The following is an 18,337-nucleotide window of genomic DNA, read 5'->3' as shown; positions in this document are numbered from 1 at the left end:
TTGTTGATTAAACTTGCTGCTTTTGTGAACTTCGCGTTACGTCTTCTCTTTATAATTAAAATGTTTAACATGTTTTTAATCGTGGCACAGAGAAAATCAACAAAACTGGACAAATTCAGTCCAAAAATAGCAGAAAAGAGAGACGGTTATGTTCACGTCGAATATGAAAGCCCAATCTCGTGGTAACGTGCAGCAGCAAATTTGTATTACTTGCTAAGCTAATGTCGTTTCAAACATTCTAAACATTTTATTTACACTAGACTTCGATGTTCTTTCTTCTTCTCATTCCAGTTCGTGGATGATGTTGAATGAATTTTTGTTTCCACCGGGCAAGAAATCAATAGTTACAGTATGTTGAGAAATATTGACTATGATATCAACAGAGAGAGAATCAAAGTAAAAGTTACATGACAAATATTATAGTATTTTCCCCCATCAAAATGCCATAAAATATATACCAGTAACAACTTAACATAAATTTCTTGATCCGAAACAGGCACTTACGTTAGAACTAGAGAAGAAGGGATGGCATTTGGAGCAAGAGCAGCATCAAATGAAGAGACTTCGATCACTTCAAGATTTTCGCCACAGCAAAAGTGTTCCCACATTTTTATTCTGTATATGTTATATTTTAAACTGGATGGCGAGTAAATAAATCAGAATCCAGTACAAATTTTAAGTATTATTATTTCCAAGCTTGCGAAAGCATTTCAACTTTCGATAGAAAACACAAGTTTTTCCGTTACTCTCTGAATGCCATTCAACATAATCACTACATTTAAACCTGATCAAAGATTTAAACACAAGCTAGGACATGGTTCAAGTAAAGAAATGTTTCTTTCCTGTAAGAACCAATCATCACAACATTTACCAAGAAAAGATGCAGGCTGTGAGTCCAGGAGTTAAAGTAATGTGCCACGAGGACATAAGAACTATCTGGCAATTACCCTCAACAGGTATGTCGAGCATCAAGCCTCCCATTTCAGCAAGAGCAGCGGCAAAGAAACAGGGGAGAGGACTCAATCTTTCCTGAGCTCCATGTACTCCACACGTGTACCACTAGCATTCAAAATGAGAATCTCCAGTTTATCTCCCTGTAAAACACACACACAACAAGCTCATTAGAAAGCTCAGTCTGGATAATGAAAGATTTTTAAGTGGACAAAGGGAAACCAGATCTCCAAATAACCCATCTGGCAGATAGGGTCCGATAGGATCAGATATCCAAGCTTTTTCACAGGGAAAATTTACATCCATACAAGATACAAGATTTTTCCTAGTATGAGATTCATTTTTCCAAAAACTCTTTTTTTTAAAACTCATTTTCAACCACACATTCTCCCCAAATTTACTATTTGAAGACATATATTTTCCCCAAATATGAGGGTCAAACAGGGGCTTTATATAAGATGTTAGATATTTATGAAATAAATATAATATGAGAAAGAAGTAATTAATTTAGATGAAGTGCCCAAGTAATGGAAATGTGGAATTTGTGTGGTAGGTTGGGTATTTGGGTCACATCCCATGTTTGACCAAGTCAATGGCTTCTGACTCTGAAAGTGGAGTAACTGCATCCTGCAGAATATCATTAAAATATAACTCGGTTGTACTAGATATGAATTGTACACAGATTATCCATGCATGAGATCAGACCCTGGCAGGTAATAAAAGAGGGCCTGGAGACTTCAGTTGGTTGTCCAAAAAGGGTGTGATAAGTGTAGAACCGGAACCCTGGGAACTGTATCCAACCCTCTCATAAGATCCAACAGCATCGTATGTGAAGACACAGCCCTTACCTTCAGGATTTCCCCCAGACAGAACAAACAAAGAGAAAAAGAAAATAGCACAATATAAGTAAAGATAAATGTACCAGAAGCCAACTGAAATTCACTAGTCTTACCTTCACGGTCAAGACCTCCCAAAACATTGAATGCATAGTAAGGAAAGAAACGTTTGTAGTACAGGGTATTAGAGAGCAGCTGAGCCATTGCAGGACAGCTCATTTGCTTGTTATGCTGATACTGATATTGCTGCAATTCAAGCAACAGTATCAAATTATGAGGCATGAGTCCATACATCTTTCAACCACCTTAAGCTCGCAGCACTAGAAGAGTTCACAGCCAGCAATTGTATAACTCACTCTACCCTTGGCTATGTCCTTAGATGACGTGTCAATCATCATTAAAAGCAAAATTGATCCGTATTCCATGTTTTTAGTCCACCAAACAGAATTGGCAATGAAAATGGAAGAAAGTAAGGTTTCAAATATGTACTCAAATGGATGTGAGAGACAAGAGGGTTTGCATATGCAATTTATTCATCCTAAATTAGCTACTTGAATAGTAACCAAAATCTCTGATGGCTTAATGCATAAAGCTACAGGAAAGCGAAATAATCATCAATCTGAAAGTCAGGAAAAGTTGACACATATTGACTGAAGTAAATCGAAAGGAATACTAAATTACATTATAGTGATTTCACACCCAAAGTCTTTTAAGGAAATAAGGGGCTGGGACACCCTAAAACTTTCCAGTAGCACTTGAAATTTAGCAATTGAGAGAGGAATATGAACCTCTCAATTATGAATGCGTACTTCTGACGCACTCCAATTTAACTGTCTCTTGGAAGATAAATATTAGCAAGTCTTCAATTAATATTAAAATGCATAAAGAACATACCAAGTGCTTAGCAGCCAAGACCTTTTGCAGAGCTCTCACATCAGCCTGAAAACCTGAAGAGGCCAGCACGGATGTGTCCACTCTACATTATCGGGCAAACAAAAAATATACATTTACATCTTTACCGAGAAAAGGACATCTTTGAAGCAACCAAGAAAATTGCAAAAAGAATGCAATACAGGTATAATAATCACATATTGCCAAATAAATGAATGAGGAAGGTCTTATAATATAGTTTGCAAAAAGTTGAATGTAAGAACAATTTTTTTTTTTTTTTTCCTTTTTGCAAGTAAGAGGGGAAAAACGTATACGAAAACTAAACCTCATGAACCCTTCAAGCAAATTGTCTTGAGGTAATACAACAATGAACATCTCAAAGCTGTACCTTAACACTTAAATGAATAATGATGATTATACGTGATAAGTTCTCAAGAAGTGAAAGTGAGAGCCATCGAGCAATCATCTTGCAGATTTAAAAGCATCTTTTAACCTATCTCATAGCCCCTTTCTGAATTTACACAGCCAACTTTCTGAACTAAGAAATACAGTTTTCACATTACTCAAGGATCTGTTCGAATCATACATTTTGCAAAGTAGAAACAGAAAAGTGAGAAAGAAATTAATTTCTCCTATGCCCTTCAGTAATTAAAAAAAATCAAATAATCTTGTTGTGATAAAAGTATGGGACATCAACTTGAGTTGAGAATGAAAATAATTTTTCCTATGCCCCTCAGTAATTAAAAGAAATATCAAATAAACAACTCAACTTGATGTCCCATACTATTTACAACAAAGATGTTAAATGAAAAACCTAAAAATGTTTCAATTGAGTTTAGACAATTTTGAAAAGCACATCTCTCCCTCTAGATTTCGATTGTGCCCAATTCTAAGAAGAGGTAAAGTTCTCTCCCTCAATAAAAACATCCAATAACACTATTATAAAATATGTCAATCTCACATCTGCATGCCACCCCTTTCTATGACAAGTCAGTTAATATGATTCAGAAATTAAATTTCTTGATTCTTGAGACAGAAGACATTTGCTCAAGAATTACTTAATTGTTTACAAATTTTATTTTTGTGCATTAACATTTCATCAAGTAATACTTCAAAATTTAAATAATTACAACAACCTACTGACACTATTTAATTTTCTTTTCCACAAGGATGGATTCGAAATTTAAAACATACAGCTCTGGTTAAGTCATGGAATATAAATGAGAGAGCAAATCTTTACAGCTGAATAATTTTGGAGTAATCGCGAGTGAGAATGTTGTAGCCAGATGACATTCGAGTGTCCGCCGCAATCACGCAGTAATCAGTTCCCGCAATCGCAACACATGTCCTGCACGAACAAAACACCGAGATGAGAAACTGCCATCAAAATATCTAAACACAATTTTTTGGTGCATAATCGAACTAGTGTTTTCCATACCCTCCATTGTTGTCGTAAGGAGACCAATTTGCTTGCTGTTTAGTCATTGTGACATCTGATCTGAGAGAATGAGAGAGGGAGGTGGCGATTGAAGTTCGTTGAGTCTTGGCGGGGAATGAATTCCAGTACACCTTTTGAGCTCTCGGTGTCTTTTTAATTTTTCCTCAAGAAATTCAAGAAAATGCTCAAAATGTTTAAAAATTATCTAAAATAAAATTTTATTTAAATGCTTATTTTCCATATTTTAAGTATTTTCAAAATTTTCACTAAATACACTAAAAATGTCAAAGATGTGTTTTAAATTTTATGTAATAAACTTAACCTTGTTTACGAAAATGCGATTTCAAAAATATCACACCAAACATGTTTTCATTGTTTTGGAAAACTGAAAATAGCTTGAAAACAGTGAACCAAACGCACTTTCAACTTTCCAAAATTTCTTTAATTATTTTGTCATTTAACCAAAAACAAAACAAAATAGAAAAGAATAAATAAATAAATTCATTTATCTTCCCCAACCATGCCATGTATTGATTTTTCATAGTTTTAACATTATCCGATATATATGACAATAATGAAGTGTTCGCGTACCATTTTCTCATAGAAAATATTTTCAACATTTATCAAACAAAAGAAAATATTTTCAACATTTATATAAAAAAAAAAAGGAAATATTTTCAACATTTAAAAAATATTCCAAATTTTTCTTATTTTTGAAGAAAACATTTTCTTTGAAGGAGGTGGATAAGGAAAATATTTTATTTACTAAGAAACATTTTCCTTGCTACTCAAGCATGTGTAAAATTTAGTGACAATTAATTTAATTAACCCAATCTCATTAATAGACTAATGAAAGGTTAATGCCATGTAGGATTTTTCCTAAAAGTATATAAATGGTTATATAACCGAAATGGATTTTATCCTTGATGAGATAAATTTAAGTCTTTAAAGTTCAGCCACATAAGTGACATTTAAGGATAATGTCCCATGACAATAATTAAGCCATTAGTTGCTTCTCTTGTTGATTTTGTACTAAAATAACTAATAAACATCGAACAATATGAAAATTGAGTAATGTTATTTACAGTCGCTCACTGTCATAATTGTCCTATGTGACATACATGTGATAATTAGTGATTTGATACATTAATATGATAGTTTTTTATTATTTTATACAACAAATCACTAATCACTACATATATGTCACATAAGATGACTACAGTAGTGAGCGACTGTAAGTAGCATTATTCATGAAAATTTGACTCCTTCAACATTTTAAATCTTTGTTAATTGCAAATCACATCCACATTGACAAATTCCGTCCAACTTAGCCGTTGGAATGCACAGACAGACAACTTCACCCTGCAATTTAAATAAACAAAAAGAAAATAAAAGAAAAAAACACATAATCAACGGAGCCCCAAAAAGGCCCCAAAACTCATTTATTTTTCTTTGGATGATATTGGGAGGGATAATGCTATATAGCCACAAAGCTTGACACAAACAATGACACAATGAGGTGGAAATTGATTTTTTTTTTTTTTAAAAGAGAAAAAAAGCCTGTGGCGCCACAAAGCTGAAAATTGTTTGAAATTTGAATTTTTCACCATGGCTTCGACCCGGCCCATTTTTAAAACCCATTTCTCTGTATTAAAACCCGTCTCTCTGTTTTAAAACCCATTTTGAAAGACCATTTTCACTTCGGCCTCCCATTTCAGTTCACAACGCTCCTCATTTCGCCCTATATGCTACTAACCGGCTGTTCGATTGATACCGATTACCATGTTGAAATACTCCATCTTCCGAAAACTCTATTAGAAGGGGTATTACTACTTCAGATTTTGGGGAAAATTTGAAGAAAAATGAAGAGAAATCAGTAAATTTAGCGAGAAATTACAATGAGTTGGAGTTTGGGGATTCCGGTGAAGCTACTGCATGAGGCGTTGGGGCATGTGGTGACGGTGGAGCTGAAGAGCAGCGAACTTTACAGAGGCAGGATGGTTGATAACTGGATTTGCCAGCTTGAAAACATATGTATATATATATTAAGCGAAAATCAGCTTTTGTAATGCCTTTGTAAAGGGTTCGTCACAAATAAAACGGCTTTTGTTGAGCTTTTGTAAAGGGTTCATAGTTGTCAAATACGGAGAAAATTGGTATGGTTTTTGTAATGCTTTTGTAAAGGATTCGTAGTTTTTTAAGCTGTAGTACCATCGACAAACTGTTTCCCAGCCAGTTCGTCTCCATTCACAGAGGCAGTCGATGCCTTAGCATCACCTGAAGTGGGAGCGTCCGAATTTCATCTTAAGAGTCGTCTGTAAATTGGGTTTTTGTAATGTTTTTGTAATGGTCTTGTAAGTTGTGATGCTTTTGTAATGCTTATGTGAGAATGGGGAAGATTACTGCTGCTTGCAATGTTCATTAATTGTCTCTGTAGAAGCTTCAAAACTGAATTCTAACTACTATTTTACTGTTAATATTTATTATTTATCTTGAACTGTGTTTTCTCATCAAGAAGCCATAGCTCATATGATGTGAAAATGGGTATGATACAAGAAAAATACATCACCATCTATATAGAATTTTGCAGGCTTTGTAGATTCAACTATACAGTAACAAGTAAAATTTTCAATAATGTTTAAAAACCAGACATGTTTTCCTTCATTGCTGAAACAAAAACTGATCAACTGATCCAGCTTCTAACAAGAAATTCTGATATGGTCTTCATGCCTATATTATGTGCTTAACATGATTTCCATGAAATGGTAACAATGTTAGAATGTGGAAAAGCTATGGTCAAGTAGCATTATTCAAAATTTCACTTGGGAAAACCAATCCAAATGCATGAATATTAAAAGTTCATTCACTGGTGAAACCCATAGAACAAGAAATCAATCATAAGCCTGTTCCATTAAAAGTATATTTCTGCAAAGCTCTAGAGAAAGAATTTATCCATGAAAAAAAAAATATGAATCTAAATTGTATCAAAGACTTCAAGACTCATTTTATGTATGCTGCTGATGAGCTTTTGGGGTCTATGCGCTCCCTTTCTTCTAATCTCCCCTGATACCGGTAAGACCGTTCATTCTCGAAATCTAATTGTGATTCCTCCGAAATCCCATCTCCATTTTCCATTGATCTATCATAAGCACGTTCGTTTACTCCACTAGAGTTACCAGTCTGATTTCTCATCGAACGATGACAATTTTGAGATTTTATTTCTTGATAATTTTCATCAGCATCAGCTTCAACACTATCACTGCCTACTTTCTTGATATGCCCATATTTTTCTCTACATGCCTCGAGTTCAGAATCTTAAACCTTTATCTCTTCCTCTCTTTTTAACAGGAAGTCTTTCATTACTCGCATAGCTTCCTAATCGTATTCGGCCTCCTCTTCCATCATTCTCTGGTACTGTAAGGCCTCCATTTGGACGATCGCCTTCTCTGCTTGCAGTCGAATAATCATAGCCATTGCATTGTTCGCTGCAATTGCAGAAGCACTTCATTCTTCGTCCTGTTCCAAACGAACTTGTCTCTTTAAACAACTTAAAATGTTGCTGTCTGGAGTATTTCAACAACATGGTTTCCATTATTTTCGACCCAATTTCAGATAAGGGAGCTGGAGATGGTTTCAATTTAGTGCCGCTTGAACAATTTAGGGCAAAAATTATGGAAGGGAAATTTGAGAGGGAAATGCAAGGTATTACCCGATGAAAATGGTCTTTCAAAATGGGTAGACGGGTTTTAATACAGAGAAATGGGTTTCAAAAATGGGCCGGGTCGAAGCCATGGTGAAAAATTCAAATTTCAAACAATTTTCAGCTTTGTGGCGCCACAGACTTTTTTTCTCTTTTTAAAAAAAAAAAAAATCAATTTCCACCTCATTGTGTCATTGTTTGTGTCAAGCTTTGTGGCTATATAGCATTATCCTATTGGGAGAGGATTTTCCATATCAGTGGTGATTCAAATTTGATGCTTTCAAAGAATGCCGTTTTGCTGCGCCACTGGACATGTTTCCCTTTCATGGATAAACAATTAGTTGATAGTCAAATACACTACAATGAATATTATGCAATTGAGGATTGCTGTTTTACTGGGCTACCGTAAATATTTTTCTTTCCTGGATAAAAAATCTGCAGAGCTAAACAATGAAATCATTGCAACCTTACTACAAAACTTGACAGACGTGTTTAGGAGAGGAGATGGATACAGCTTTATATAAATCTACAGGCAGGCAAACTAAATAGCCAAACTTGAGAAGTTCTCGAGCCCAATTCTTAATAATTTCAAACCATCATCAATGAAACCAGAAGCAAAGGCACATACAGGTATTAATGAATAATATCCGGAACTTCCAACTAAGAGAGTTCTATAGAATTTTTACCAGAAGAAACATGCGAAGAAAGCACTTTGGTGATGGCTGCGTGAACTGTGCTGCTTTGCTTTCAACCCAAAAAGTGCTTTCTAGATGACCATCAACGGTTCTGGAAACTTATTCTAACCCAATTACAAAACAATGTAGGCAGCATTTCAAAAGTTGATTCAAAGAGTAGGCATACACTCTGCATTCGACAATCTTGTCTCTCTCTCCTGCTGTAGGGCATAGTATTGTTAAACACCAGAGAATATCAATCCGCAGGATACAAGGAAGGATGAAAGAAATGCTGATTCTAAAAAACCATGAATAAAGATAGCGCCGTTCACAAGGCAATCAAATACTGCCAAAACATATTATAAATGTGGAACATCCTGTTCACACAAAAAACCCGAGGATATCAGTTTGAGCAGAATAAGATAATACTAACAAGTTATTATGCCAAAGTATCAAGAGTTTAACTGCTCTTTCTCCCTCCAAGGCTATCCCATTTTATGTCCATGTCTCCTCAAGAGCTCAAGTCGTTAGAGCGAAAACTTACCAAGCTAATGACCTGGGTTTGAGCCTCCCTTTGGGGAAGGGGTGAAATCCTTTGATTCCTCTTTGAGAAAAAGAGAGAGAAAAAAAATTAAACCAGGTATATAACAGAAATATACATATTTACACAGTTTGCAATAACAAAAAGGGCATGTTACTCCACAGCAATGCCAATAAACAACACAAGATAGAATCAAAGCTGGATTAAAATTCCCCTAATTGATATTACTCCCTACCATGGCAGGAAATCTAAAGCTCAAACAACGAATATAAATCTGATATCTTGAACAAGATGCTTATATTATAAGTGATTGTGGATCCAAATGCTATTAAGGCATCACCAGGAGGAAAAGAAAATCAACTACAATCAATTCCAGAAGATTTCGAATCTCCTCATTAGAATTTACTATCAAAATGGCTAAAGGCTACAAACACACACTGTCAAAAGATATCATAGATAAAACTTCTAAGCAAGATGCAGATGATAGTTTTTTTTTTTTACCATTTACTTCAAATGATATGCAGCTTAGTTAAGGACCCATTTAGCCAACACCAAATTTATTAGGAACAAGGCTTAGTTTGTTATTGTAGTATTCAATTTATGTACAATCATGACAGGACAAGCAATACTTATACGTGCTAATATATCATGGTTTTGAATGTCTTCTACCTCATAAATTTGGTAAGGAATGATAATATCTGTTGAGAGGTGTATTTGAAAAGCTTAAGCCTAGAAAGTCTCACTGAACTTTCAAATTTGTGTTTAAAGGACAAATATGGAAGATTTATTGAATGCTACCCGATTTTGAGGCAGTTTACTGTGAGTATCTTTCAGATTTACGTCTCTCTAAATGAACCTATACGTGAGTCATGTATGTAATAGCTCAAGCTCAGATCATCCCATTTTATGTCCATGTCTCCTCAATAGCTCAAGTTGTTAGAGCAAAAACTTACCAAGCTAATGACCTGGGTTTGAGCCTCCCTTTGAGGAAGGGGTGAAATCCTTTGATTCCTCTTTGAGAAAAAAAGAGAGAAAAAAATTAAACCAGGTATATAACAGAAATTTACATATTTACACAGTTTGCAATAACAAAAAGGGCATGTTACTCCACAGCAATGCCAATAAACAACACAAGATAGAATCAAAGCAATAAACAACACAAGATAGAATCAAAGCTGGATTAAAATTCCCGTAATTGATATTACTCCCTACCATGGCAGGCAATCTAAAGCTCAAACAACGAATATAAATCTGATATCTTGAACAAGATGCTTATATTATAAGTGATAGTGGATCCAAATGCTATTAAGGCATCACCAGGAGGAAAAGAAAATCAAGTACAATCAATTCCAGAAGATTTCGAATCTCCTCATTAGAATTTACTATCAAAATGGCTAAAGGCTACAAAAACACTGTCAAAAGATATTATAGATAAAACTTATAAGCAAGATGCAGATGATAGTTTTTTTTTTTTTACCATTTACTTCAAATGATATGCAGCTTAGTTAAGGACCAATTTAGCCAACACCAAATTTACTAGGAACAAGGCTTAGTTTGTTATTGTAGTATTCAATTTATGTACAATCATGACAGGACAAGCAATACTTATACGTGCTAATATATCATGGTTTTGAATGTCTTCTACCTCATAAATGAATACAAGTATGCTGATGATCTGAGCTCGAGCTTTTACATACATGACTCACGTATAGGTTAATTTAGAGAGACGCAAATCTGAAAGATATTCACAGTAAGCTGCCTCAAATCGGGTAGCATTCAAGAAATCTTCCATATTTGTCCTTTAAACACAAATTTGAAAGTTCAACGAGACTTTCTAGGCTTAAGCTTTTCAAATACACCTCTCAACAGATATTATCATTCCTTACCAAATTTCAATTTAAAATTAAATATTTATCTGATGTAACAGAAGATTTCCATCATTTCAAGTTAGCTAGTATTTAATGAATCAAAATTTTCATGCTTTGACGGATGAACCAAATTAAGAGAAATAATTATAAATAATAGTTTGAAGATGCTAATTTTTGTTTCTTAACCAATGTCAACATAAAAGAATAAAATATGATAGAAAGCTCATCAATTGCTACATTACATTTTATTAAATGTTCACAAGGATTTTACTCATAGGGCTGTTAACAAGAGGGGGAGGCCATTCCAATGGAATTATCACCGTCTCCACTCTCACATACCCATTGCTTCAGAAAATGCTGTATATTTGCTACTTACAAATATGAAAAATTTATTTAGTCTAAATATTAAGCACACCTCTAGACTATGTTTGAAGACACCATTGAATATTACGTGCAAATTAATTAATATTTTAGCTGGAAGTGCTCCTCAATCGAAAATTAAAAAAGAAAGGTATAAAAAATCTCCTTCTTCAAAGGCATGTATTGGTAGGTTCAAATTTGAAAACTGTATCATAAGAGCCGGGAAGAGGTACAAGTAAATTACCATTATTAGAAATAGTAGCTTCCACCATTTTCCCAGTATATTCCAATCCACAAATGCTATGAGTACTTAAACTAAACCAATGTGCAATTTCATTCTCCTTTGGGTCACCATTCCATTTAGGTTTTTAGTTGAGAATCCCCAAAGTCAGGTTCTATAGTGTACGTAACCGAGGTATGCCAAGAAGGCAACAGAAGCTTCTCCCCTTCACCATTTCAATATTCAAAAGTTTCTGACATATGTTTGAAAATGTATTTATGTAATACCTAAAGTGGGTCACTCCCAAGGAGAGTGCAAATTTATTTTATTTGTTTTTAGTTTCCACGGTCAATCCGCTACAAATAACTTTGACCCCAGACTCCCCTTCATTCAACATTTATTTTTATTTTTTTGGCTACTTATCGGCATCTCAGTTCTACAGTTTCTAATTAACAAAATAGTTTCATCTATGATTTCAGATATTTTGCTCTTAGAACTTCCATAGGTACTGTAAATTGTAGAGTGAAAATTTTTACATTCTTGGAAGTTCCAATAAAATACTAAGGTATAGTGAGGCTGTCCTACATGAGAAGATATGGAAATCTAGTGAATCTCATCTTCACCTTTAGTCCACCATATTTACATATTGATTTGACAAACTATCTAGCGCTCAGCTTGAAAATTAGATTTACTATGAAAGAAAAATTAAGAGTTGCTGTCAACATCAGAATTTCATGGTTAAGCTGTGAATATTTGGGTGCCCATGGCTTTTGATAACCAGTTATTGAATATGTTTCATCCATTCTTACAGATCAATAATTCTTCAGGCCCAGTCCCTAAGAAAAATTAGAAAAAACTCTTTCTTGATGTCCTAAGCAGTTAAGGAAATACTAAGCCTTTGGACTTTAAATTTGAACTTCCAAATTATTCCAGATCGACTTTTGTTTAATTCTGGCACAAGTAGATCAACCTCTGTCCTCCTATTACAAGTCTAGTTTGTCCTAATGTTGAAGAACCAAGGGTTTATTCTTTATTTACCAAGGCATGGGTCAAAAAAGTTTTAGTAACCTAGGTATGTGCAGGAGCTACCTCCTTCCATTAGAATCAATGCTCGTACTAGTCTAACAATGCTTCAAATCAACATAGGCTCAATGTTAAAAAGATTAGACACTTCTCCTGAGAGTAAATAATGACAAGTGAAATTATGGTCATTTCCCTCTGATCTTCCTTCCCCTCAGATTATAGCTAATTTTAAGATGTAAACCTTGGCTTTGGTCTTGTGGGTGGGCACTCTTCATGAAATGTTTATCAAAAACTCGAAAGCCTCATCAAGAAGTAAACAGAAAGAACAAATCATTTCTATGATCCAAAGGTGGGTATGGAACAATGAACAGAGCGCAGTAGCATCATAGGCCAGGCATGATAAACTGAATACATTTTTCTAAAACATAAAACACATTTTGAGAACGAGGGCTACTATTTGGCAGACTTATTAAAAGAAAAAGTGTCCCCATACTGAGTTGAATGGCCTTCTGCACGGCAATTAGAACTTTCTTAAATAAGTCTCTCTGAATTTTAAAACATTCAACCGAGACTGTAACTAACTGATCTGTGACCTGTAAGCTAGACAAACAAAACTGACAACTCTTTCTTGGGTCAGGCAAATATTCGTTGTTCATCAGAGGAAATGCCATAAAAGAATTGAAGATAAAATGAATATAAAACTGAAAAACAAAAGGATAATACCACTCAAATAATTGTCGAAAAAACAAATGCCAATTTCCATTGCGGACAATTATCACCTCTATTGATAGCATAGAAACACAGCTCAATAAAGATTATTTAAACTCTCTCTGTGCATCATAATGACATTAAAACATGTACAAATGGTAGAATGAGATTATTCATAGATAAATAAAATCAATTAGGATACCTTCAATTTAAACATATTTAGAATATGGAATTATATGCTATTATTGCAAATTTGAAATAGCATCACTACATGACGAGCAGATAGGGTAATGTACTACTTAATACATTATATGATTAAATAAGAAGTTTTCTTTAATGACTGTACTATGAATGCAAAATCAGCAACAATAAATATAGAAGCATCTGTAAGCAACAATATGGGATACCAGAGCAACATGAAAGATGGTGAACAAAAATAGAGCATAATGAGAAGCAATAATCACAGTGCATAACAGAATAATCAAGTTCAATATTAAAAGCAGATAACATGGTCAAAAGGGAGACATTAGAAGTATATTCAGAAGTTCCAAATTGAACACTCCACAGATTACAGCCGATGAAACTGCTGAAAGACTGACAGTGATGTGAATGGCTTCAAGCTCAATGCACAGAATATACAACCCACTTCTGACAGTGCCAAAGGACGAACGATAACTTAAGTGGGTTCACCAAGACTAATAATCTTTACAAGATCTATACGTGCTGAAATCCACTGGTGCCGCAATCTGCATCAGGGTCTAATCTACAAGGAGAGTCAAACCACTTTGGATTTTCAGGGTAGAAACCATCTACCTGTATACCAGCAAGACCCACATCTGGATCCACAGCCTCCTCATGCCTCGAGGGCTTGATCAGCTTCAAATCACATGGAATACCCTTCTCATCAAACTCGCCACATTTCAACCATTTCTCTTCTTTACAAGTCTCGCTTAGCAGATCCTTCTCATTCCTACTCTCAGTCCTCATCCGACCCCAAGAAGCAACCTCCCCAAGAGTTCGCCCAAAGCTGTCCTCATCATCTTCAATAACATCTGCATCTTTTCCATCACCATAGATCCGCGAATGATGATCATCACACCAATCTGGCAAATCATGCTCTACCACCAAGACATCATCCAGGTGCTGCTTCTCAGATGGCAACCCTACCGATTTCGAGCCATCATCTGCTAGATTTCTAAGCTTATTCGTGATGTCAAAGAGCTCATGTGTCAGAGAACCTAACAATGAGGGCTGGATTGTCATTATTCTCCCTTCAAGCAACCCTAACTCATTCCTTAATTCCTGAACCTTCTGCAAAGCCAAATGCTGTAGGTCCCCGGAATTCTTTCCCAGGAACCTGAAATCTTCATTTTCCCCTTCCTCGGACATTCCAAATACCGTATCATGATCCATCAGAAATCCCCCTTTATGTCCAACCATTCGATGCATTATCCTCGCATTCCCATCCAATGGCCCTGGCTCATGCCCTGAATGCACTGCATACAGCTTAAATACAGCTGTCCCCTCCTCCTCATAGACAAATGTCTTATCCTTCTCGTTATAATTTGATATTGGAACTATTGCCCGAATTCGAAACCCACATCCACACCTCTTTGATGCATAGGGCTCCCGTTTCAAAATCCGTGATTTCTTAGATGCGGGCTCACCTGCCCTATGACAAGCGTAATCCTTGACCTCAGCCATAAAGGGCTTGTACCTAATATACTTCTGCCTTATGCACAACACCACCTTATGCTTTGCAGCTAATTGTTGCAACTTAACGGGCACTTCCTTGGCAGGCACATCAAATGACTCTGTATATTCAAATCGACGTCTCTTTGAGCGAGGTGCACATCCAGAAGACTCATCCAAGCACACTGGGCAGGATGCTACATATGTCCTAATATAACTCTCAGGAATCCCATAAAATTTAGCACCCACAGTCCACACCTGCTTAATTCTCTCCACGGTTTCTTTAAGTCCCAAGTGTTTTAAATCGGCATCACCATGAAATGATATTACTATATCCTGCCACTGATCTACATGCGAAACAAATTGATTGCAATTATTCTTGAAGCAGAGGAAATGATTTTTACCAGCGGCAGCAGAAGCCGAGGCGGTGTCTGCAACTTGGACTGTTAGCTTGTCCTGGATCCGCTTCCATGCGGTCAAGTAGGCAGTATCCTCATTACGGTCCTTCCACACGGACCGCCAACTGGTGAGCACAGCCGTCGGAGTCACAGCCCGGATTTCTTCTGGAGTAGCAAGCCGGCCTTCAATCAAGCACTGGATCATCAAAGCATGGGATTTTTTATTGAAAGTATAAAATTGGGACGATACATGTGGCTCGGGACTAACATGCACGGCGCGGAGATCAATTGCCATATTATCTTTATTCCCATTACTCTCAAGTTGGGAACTCGCCATATTAGGGTTTTGAGGTGGGGCCGCGTCGTTTGGATGGGAAATGGGGAGTTCACCGTCGGATGACGTGTGGCTGACATCATCGTCGTCCTCGTCCCGGAAGAGATCAAGGGAGAAGGCATCGTCGTCAATGGACGGGTGAGATTGAGCTTGGCGAGGGTCTATGAACTGTTCACGGTGGGTCGGTGGTGGGCCCAGATGGTGGAACAGATCATCTTCAATTTTGCTTGGATTCATGGGCAGAGCTTCTTATCAGCTGATTGTCTATGGAAGCTCTACTGACATAGACAAAGTTCGAGTTTTCTCTCTCTAAGATTCTCTCTCTAAATTCTTTATCTGTATGCGACGAAACCAAATGATTTATAAATGAGTAGAATGGATGTTTTGACTCGTATCAATTAGAACTTTAGCAGTACGAAAATTATCTGAATCTGTGTTCTTGTGAATTTCAAACGCGTTTGGTACTATTTTTAATTATTACTTATTTTTCTCTAACTTATTTGAGGGATGGAAATATGTTTCCAGTTTAGTTTTTGGAACGGTGATAGATAATAGCTAAAAATTATATTTTTGATAGATTTTGACAAAATGGATTAAACGTGTATTTGAAAAATTTATAAAAATCATGAATCATTGATTTAAATTAACTATTGATTTTTTTCTTTCTAAATTTTCAATATTAAGTTTAGTAATTTAAACATTTTTTTTACGCGTAATAACATAATTATAGTATTTTTGTAGATCCAATTTAATAAAAACAGGCATGTATAATGCAAAAATTCATTTTAGTTCTTAAAATATAGTTTGAAAATAAAATTAGACTTTGGAATATATTCGATGAAAATACTTTCTACAAAAACTTCAATTCAAAATTTTTAACTTTTTCTATTGGTATTTTTTTATTATTGTTGAAAAGATGAAGATAATTGTAGAGGTGAACGTGGTTCGATTCGATTTGAATGGTTTGAGACAAATTTTCAAACCAAATCATTTAAAGTTGTTTAGAATTTTTTTCAAACCAAACCAAATTACTTTGGTTTCTAAACCAAACTAGTCCAAACCATTTTTTTCAGTTTAAAACCACAGTTTAACCAAAAAAAATTAATATATATCAAATAAGTTAAATCATAAATATTAGTTTAAAATTTCACATTAAAACATAAATTGTACTATTAAAAAATTACAAATAAAAATTATATAATTATAATCATTATAATGTGACAAAATGATATAAATATTTTAAACTCTTAGTCAATACTAATGGTATCCATTTGTAATTGTAATACACAATTCATTCTCTTTATAAATATAAAAATATAGCATATGAATTCATTTATTATAGTTAAATGATATAAAATAATTAATAAAAGAAAATGAATAAAAGCAATTCAAATACAATAATAACTAAACATTGTGACTTTCTGTGAATCATCTAATGCTTTTACTCGATCCAAATATTGAGAAATTACTTTAAGAAAGTTTGACAATTATTAGAATCAAACAACATAACTATCAATAAAAACATAGAAAAGATTACCAAAAGATAAAAGAATTTGGATGATCTAACTTCAATTAGACAAGATTTGAGAAAATTATTAGTAGAAATAAATGAAATGTGCAATTTTGAATTTGAAAGTTTTACATGCACAGTTGTAATGACTAGTGAGTATTTGGATGTGATTTAATTAATTAAATGAGATATATAGTTGTCAAATTGAGTTTAATTGAATTGTGTCTAATATTAATGTATCGTTTTAAATGAAATGTGTTAAATTTTAATTCGATTAAATAAAATATAGACTAATTTATTTTCAAATATTTATTTATTTATTTTGTAAACGGTTTGACGGTTTGTAAGGATTGAAACCTAAACCAAATCGCTTTGAGTAAGGATTGAAGCATAAACCAAACCGCTTCGAAGGTTTGGTTCGGTTCAAAACGAAAAAGTTTACGAATTAACGTGGAACCGAACCAACGGTTTCGATTTGATTTTGCAGTTCCATGATTTTGTTGTTCGGCCTTAGATAATTGTATGTAACCCAACTTTCAAGACTTGGGATCAAGTAAGTTGAAATATAGGTAGAGTATTTTACAAAATAAAAGAAATTGTTCATTATTTGTGAAATTAAATGAAGTGTATTCAATTAAGACTTTTATAAATTTTTATTAAGGAATGACTTTTGTGAATTTTGTTGAGTTTTTATGTATTTGTTTGAAATTAGTGGAAAACTTTCATGGATTTCTATAACTTTTCATTTTGAAAGCTTTTATCAACTTTTGTAGAATGCAAAAGATTTTTGAAAATTTTCATTTAAAATATAATTCACTTGGGTTCAGAATAGTGTAAAATTTTCATATACGAAATGGTGGTTTCCACAATTTCCTTTCACTTCCCCATATAATAAAAAATATTTTTAAAAGAGAAAAAAATTTCAATCTCTTTAATTAAATAAATAATATAAAATCTTATAAACAATTTTTTTATATAAAATCTTATAAATTTTAATTACAAATAGATATTTTTCATAAAAATTGATGGAAAAAGTAAAAAGGTCATGAGAATGTTACAATTAAAAAAATTAAAGAGAGAGAGAGAGAGAGAGATAAATACAAACAAATATAACTAGTAAAAAAAATTTATAATCATGACTATAGTGTTCGTGGAAGGAAAAAAATGAAAAAAAAACAATATATATATATATA

The 18,337-nt window shown here is 34.2% G+C and overlaps 2 protein-coding genes across 7 annotated transcripts; both read right to left on the bottom strand.

Moving 5' to 3' along the window:
- Positions 1-648: 648 nt before the first annotated feature.
- Positions 649-4,274, bottom strand: LOC111382825 (proteasome subunit beta type-1-like). The gene is made up of 7 exons (XM_023006870.1): positions 4,117-4,274; positions 3,919-4,026; positions 2,682-2,763; positions 1,904-2,033; positions 1,657-1,799; positions 1,532-1,578; positions 649-1,119 (listed from the first exon to the last, which is right to left on the bottom strand). The coding sequence occupies exons 1-7, from the start codon at positions 4,161-4,163 to the stop codon at positions 1,020-1,022; spliced, it is 657 nt and encodes a 218-aa protein (XP_022862638.1). The 5' UTR covers positions 4,164-4,274; the 3' UTR covers positions 649-1,019.
- A 4,141-nt stretch (positions 4,275-8,415) lies between these two features.
- Positions 8,416-16,084, bottom strand: LOC111382792. 6 transcript variants are annotated; one of them, XM_023006851.1, is made up of 3 exons: positions 9,985-16,084; positions 9,035-9,094; positions 8,416-8,867 (listed from the first exon to the last, which is right to left on the bottom strand). In XM_023006851.1, exon 1 carries the CDS (start codon positions 15,869-15,871, stop codon positions 13,925-13,927), a length of 1,947 nt encoding a protein of 648 aa, XP_022862619.1. In that variant the 5' UTR covers positions 15,872-16,084; the 3' UTR covers positions 8,416-8,867; positions 9,035-9,094; positions 9,985-13,924. The 6 variants fall into 6 exon arrangements, with proteins under 6 accessions (XP_022862619.1, XP_022862627.1, XP_022862607.1 ...); XM_023006859.1 differs by having other exon boundaries at positions 8,416-8,711; XM_023006839.1 differs by having other exon boundaries at positions 8,956-16,084.
- Positions 16,085-18,337: the final 2,253 nt, after the last annotated feature.

Source organism: Olea europaea, chromosome 3 (assembly GCF_002742605.1).
Source record: "Olea europaea var. sylvestris chromosome 3, O_europaea_v1, whole genome shotgun sequence".
In the NCBI taxonomy this organism is placed as follows: domain Eukaryota; kingdom Viridiplantae; phylum Streptophyta; class Magnoliopsida; order Lamiales; family Oleaceae; genus Olea; species Olea europaea.
Note: the sequence above shows the minus strand (reverse complement) of the source record. Positions and strands in the feature narration are given on the sequence as shown.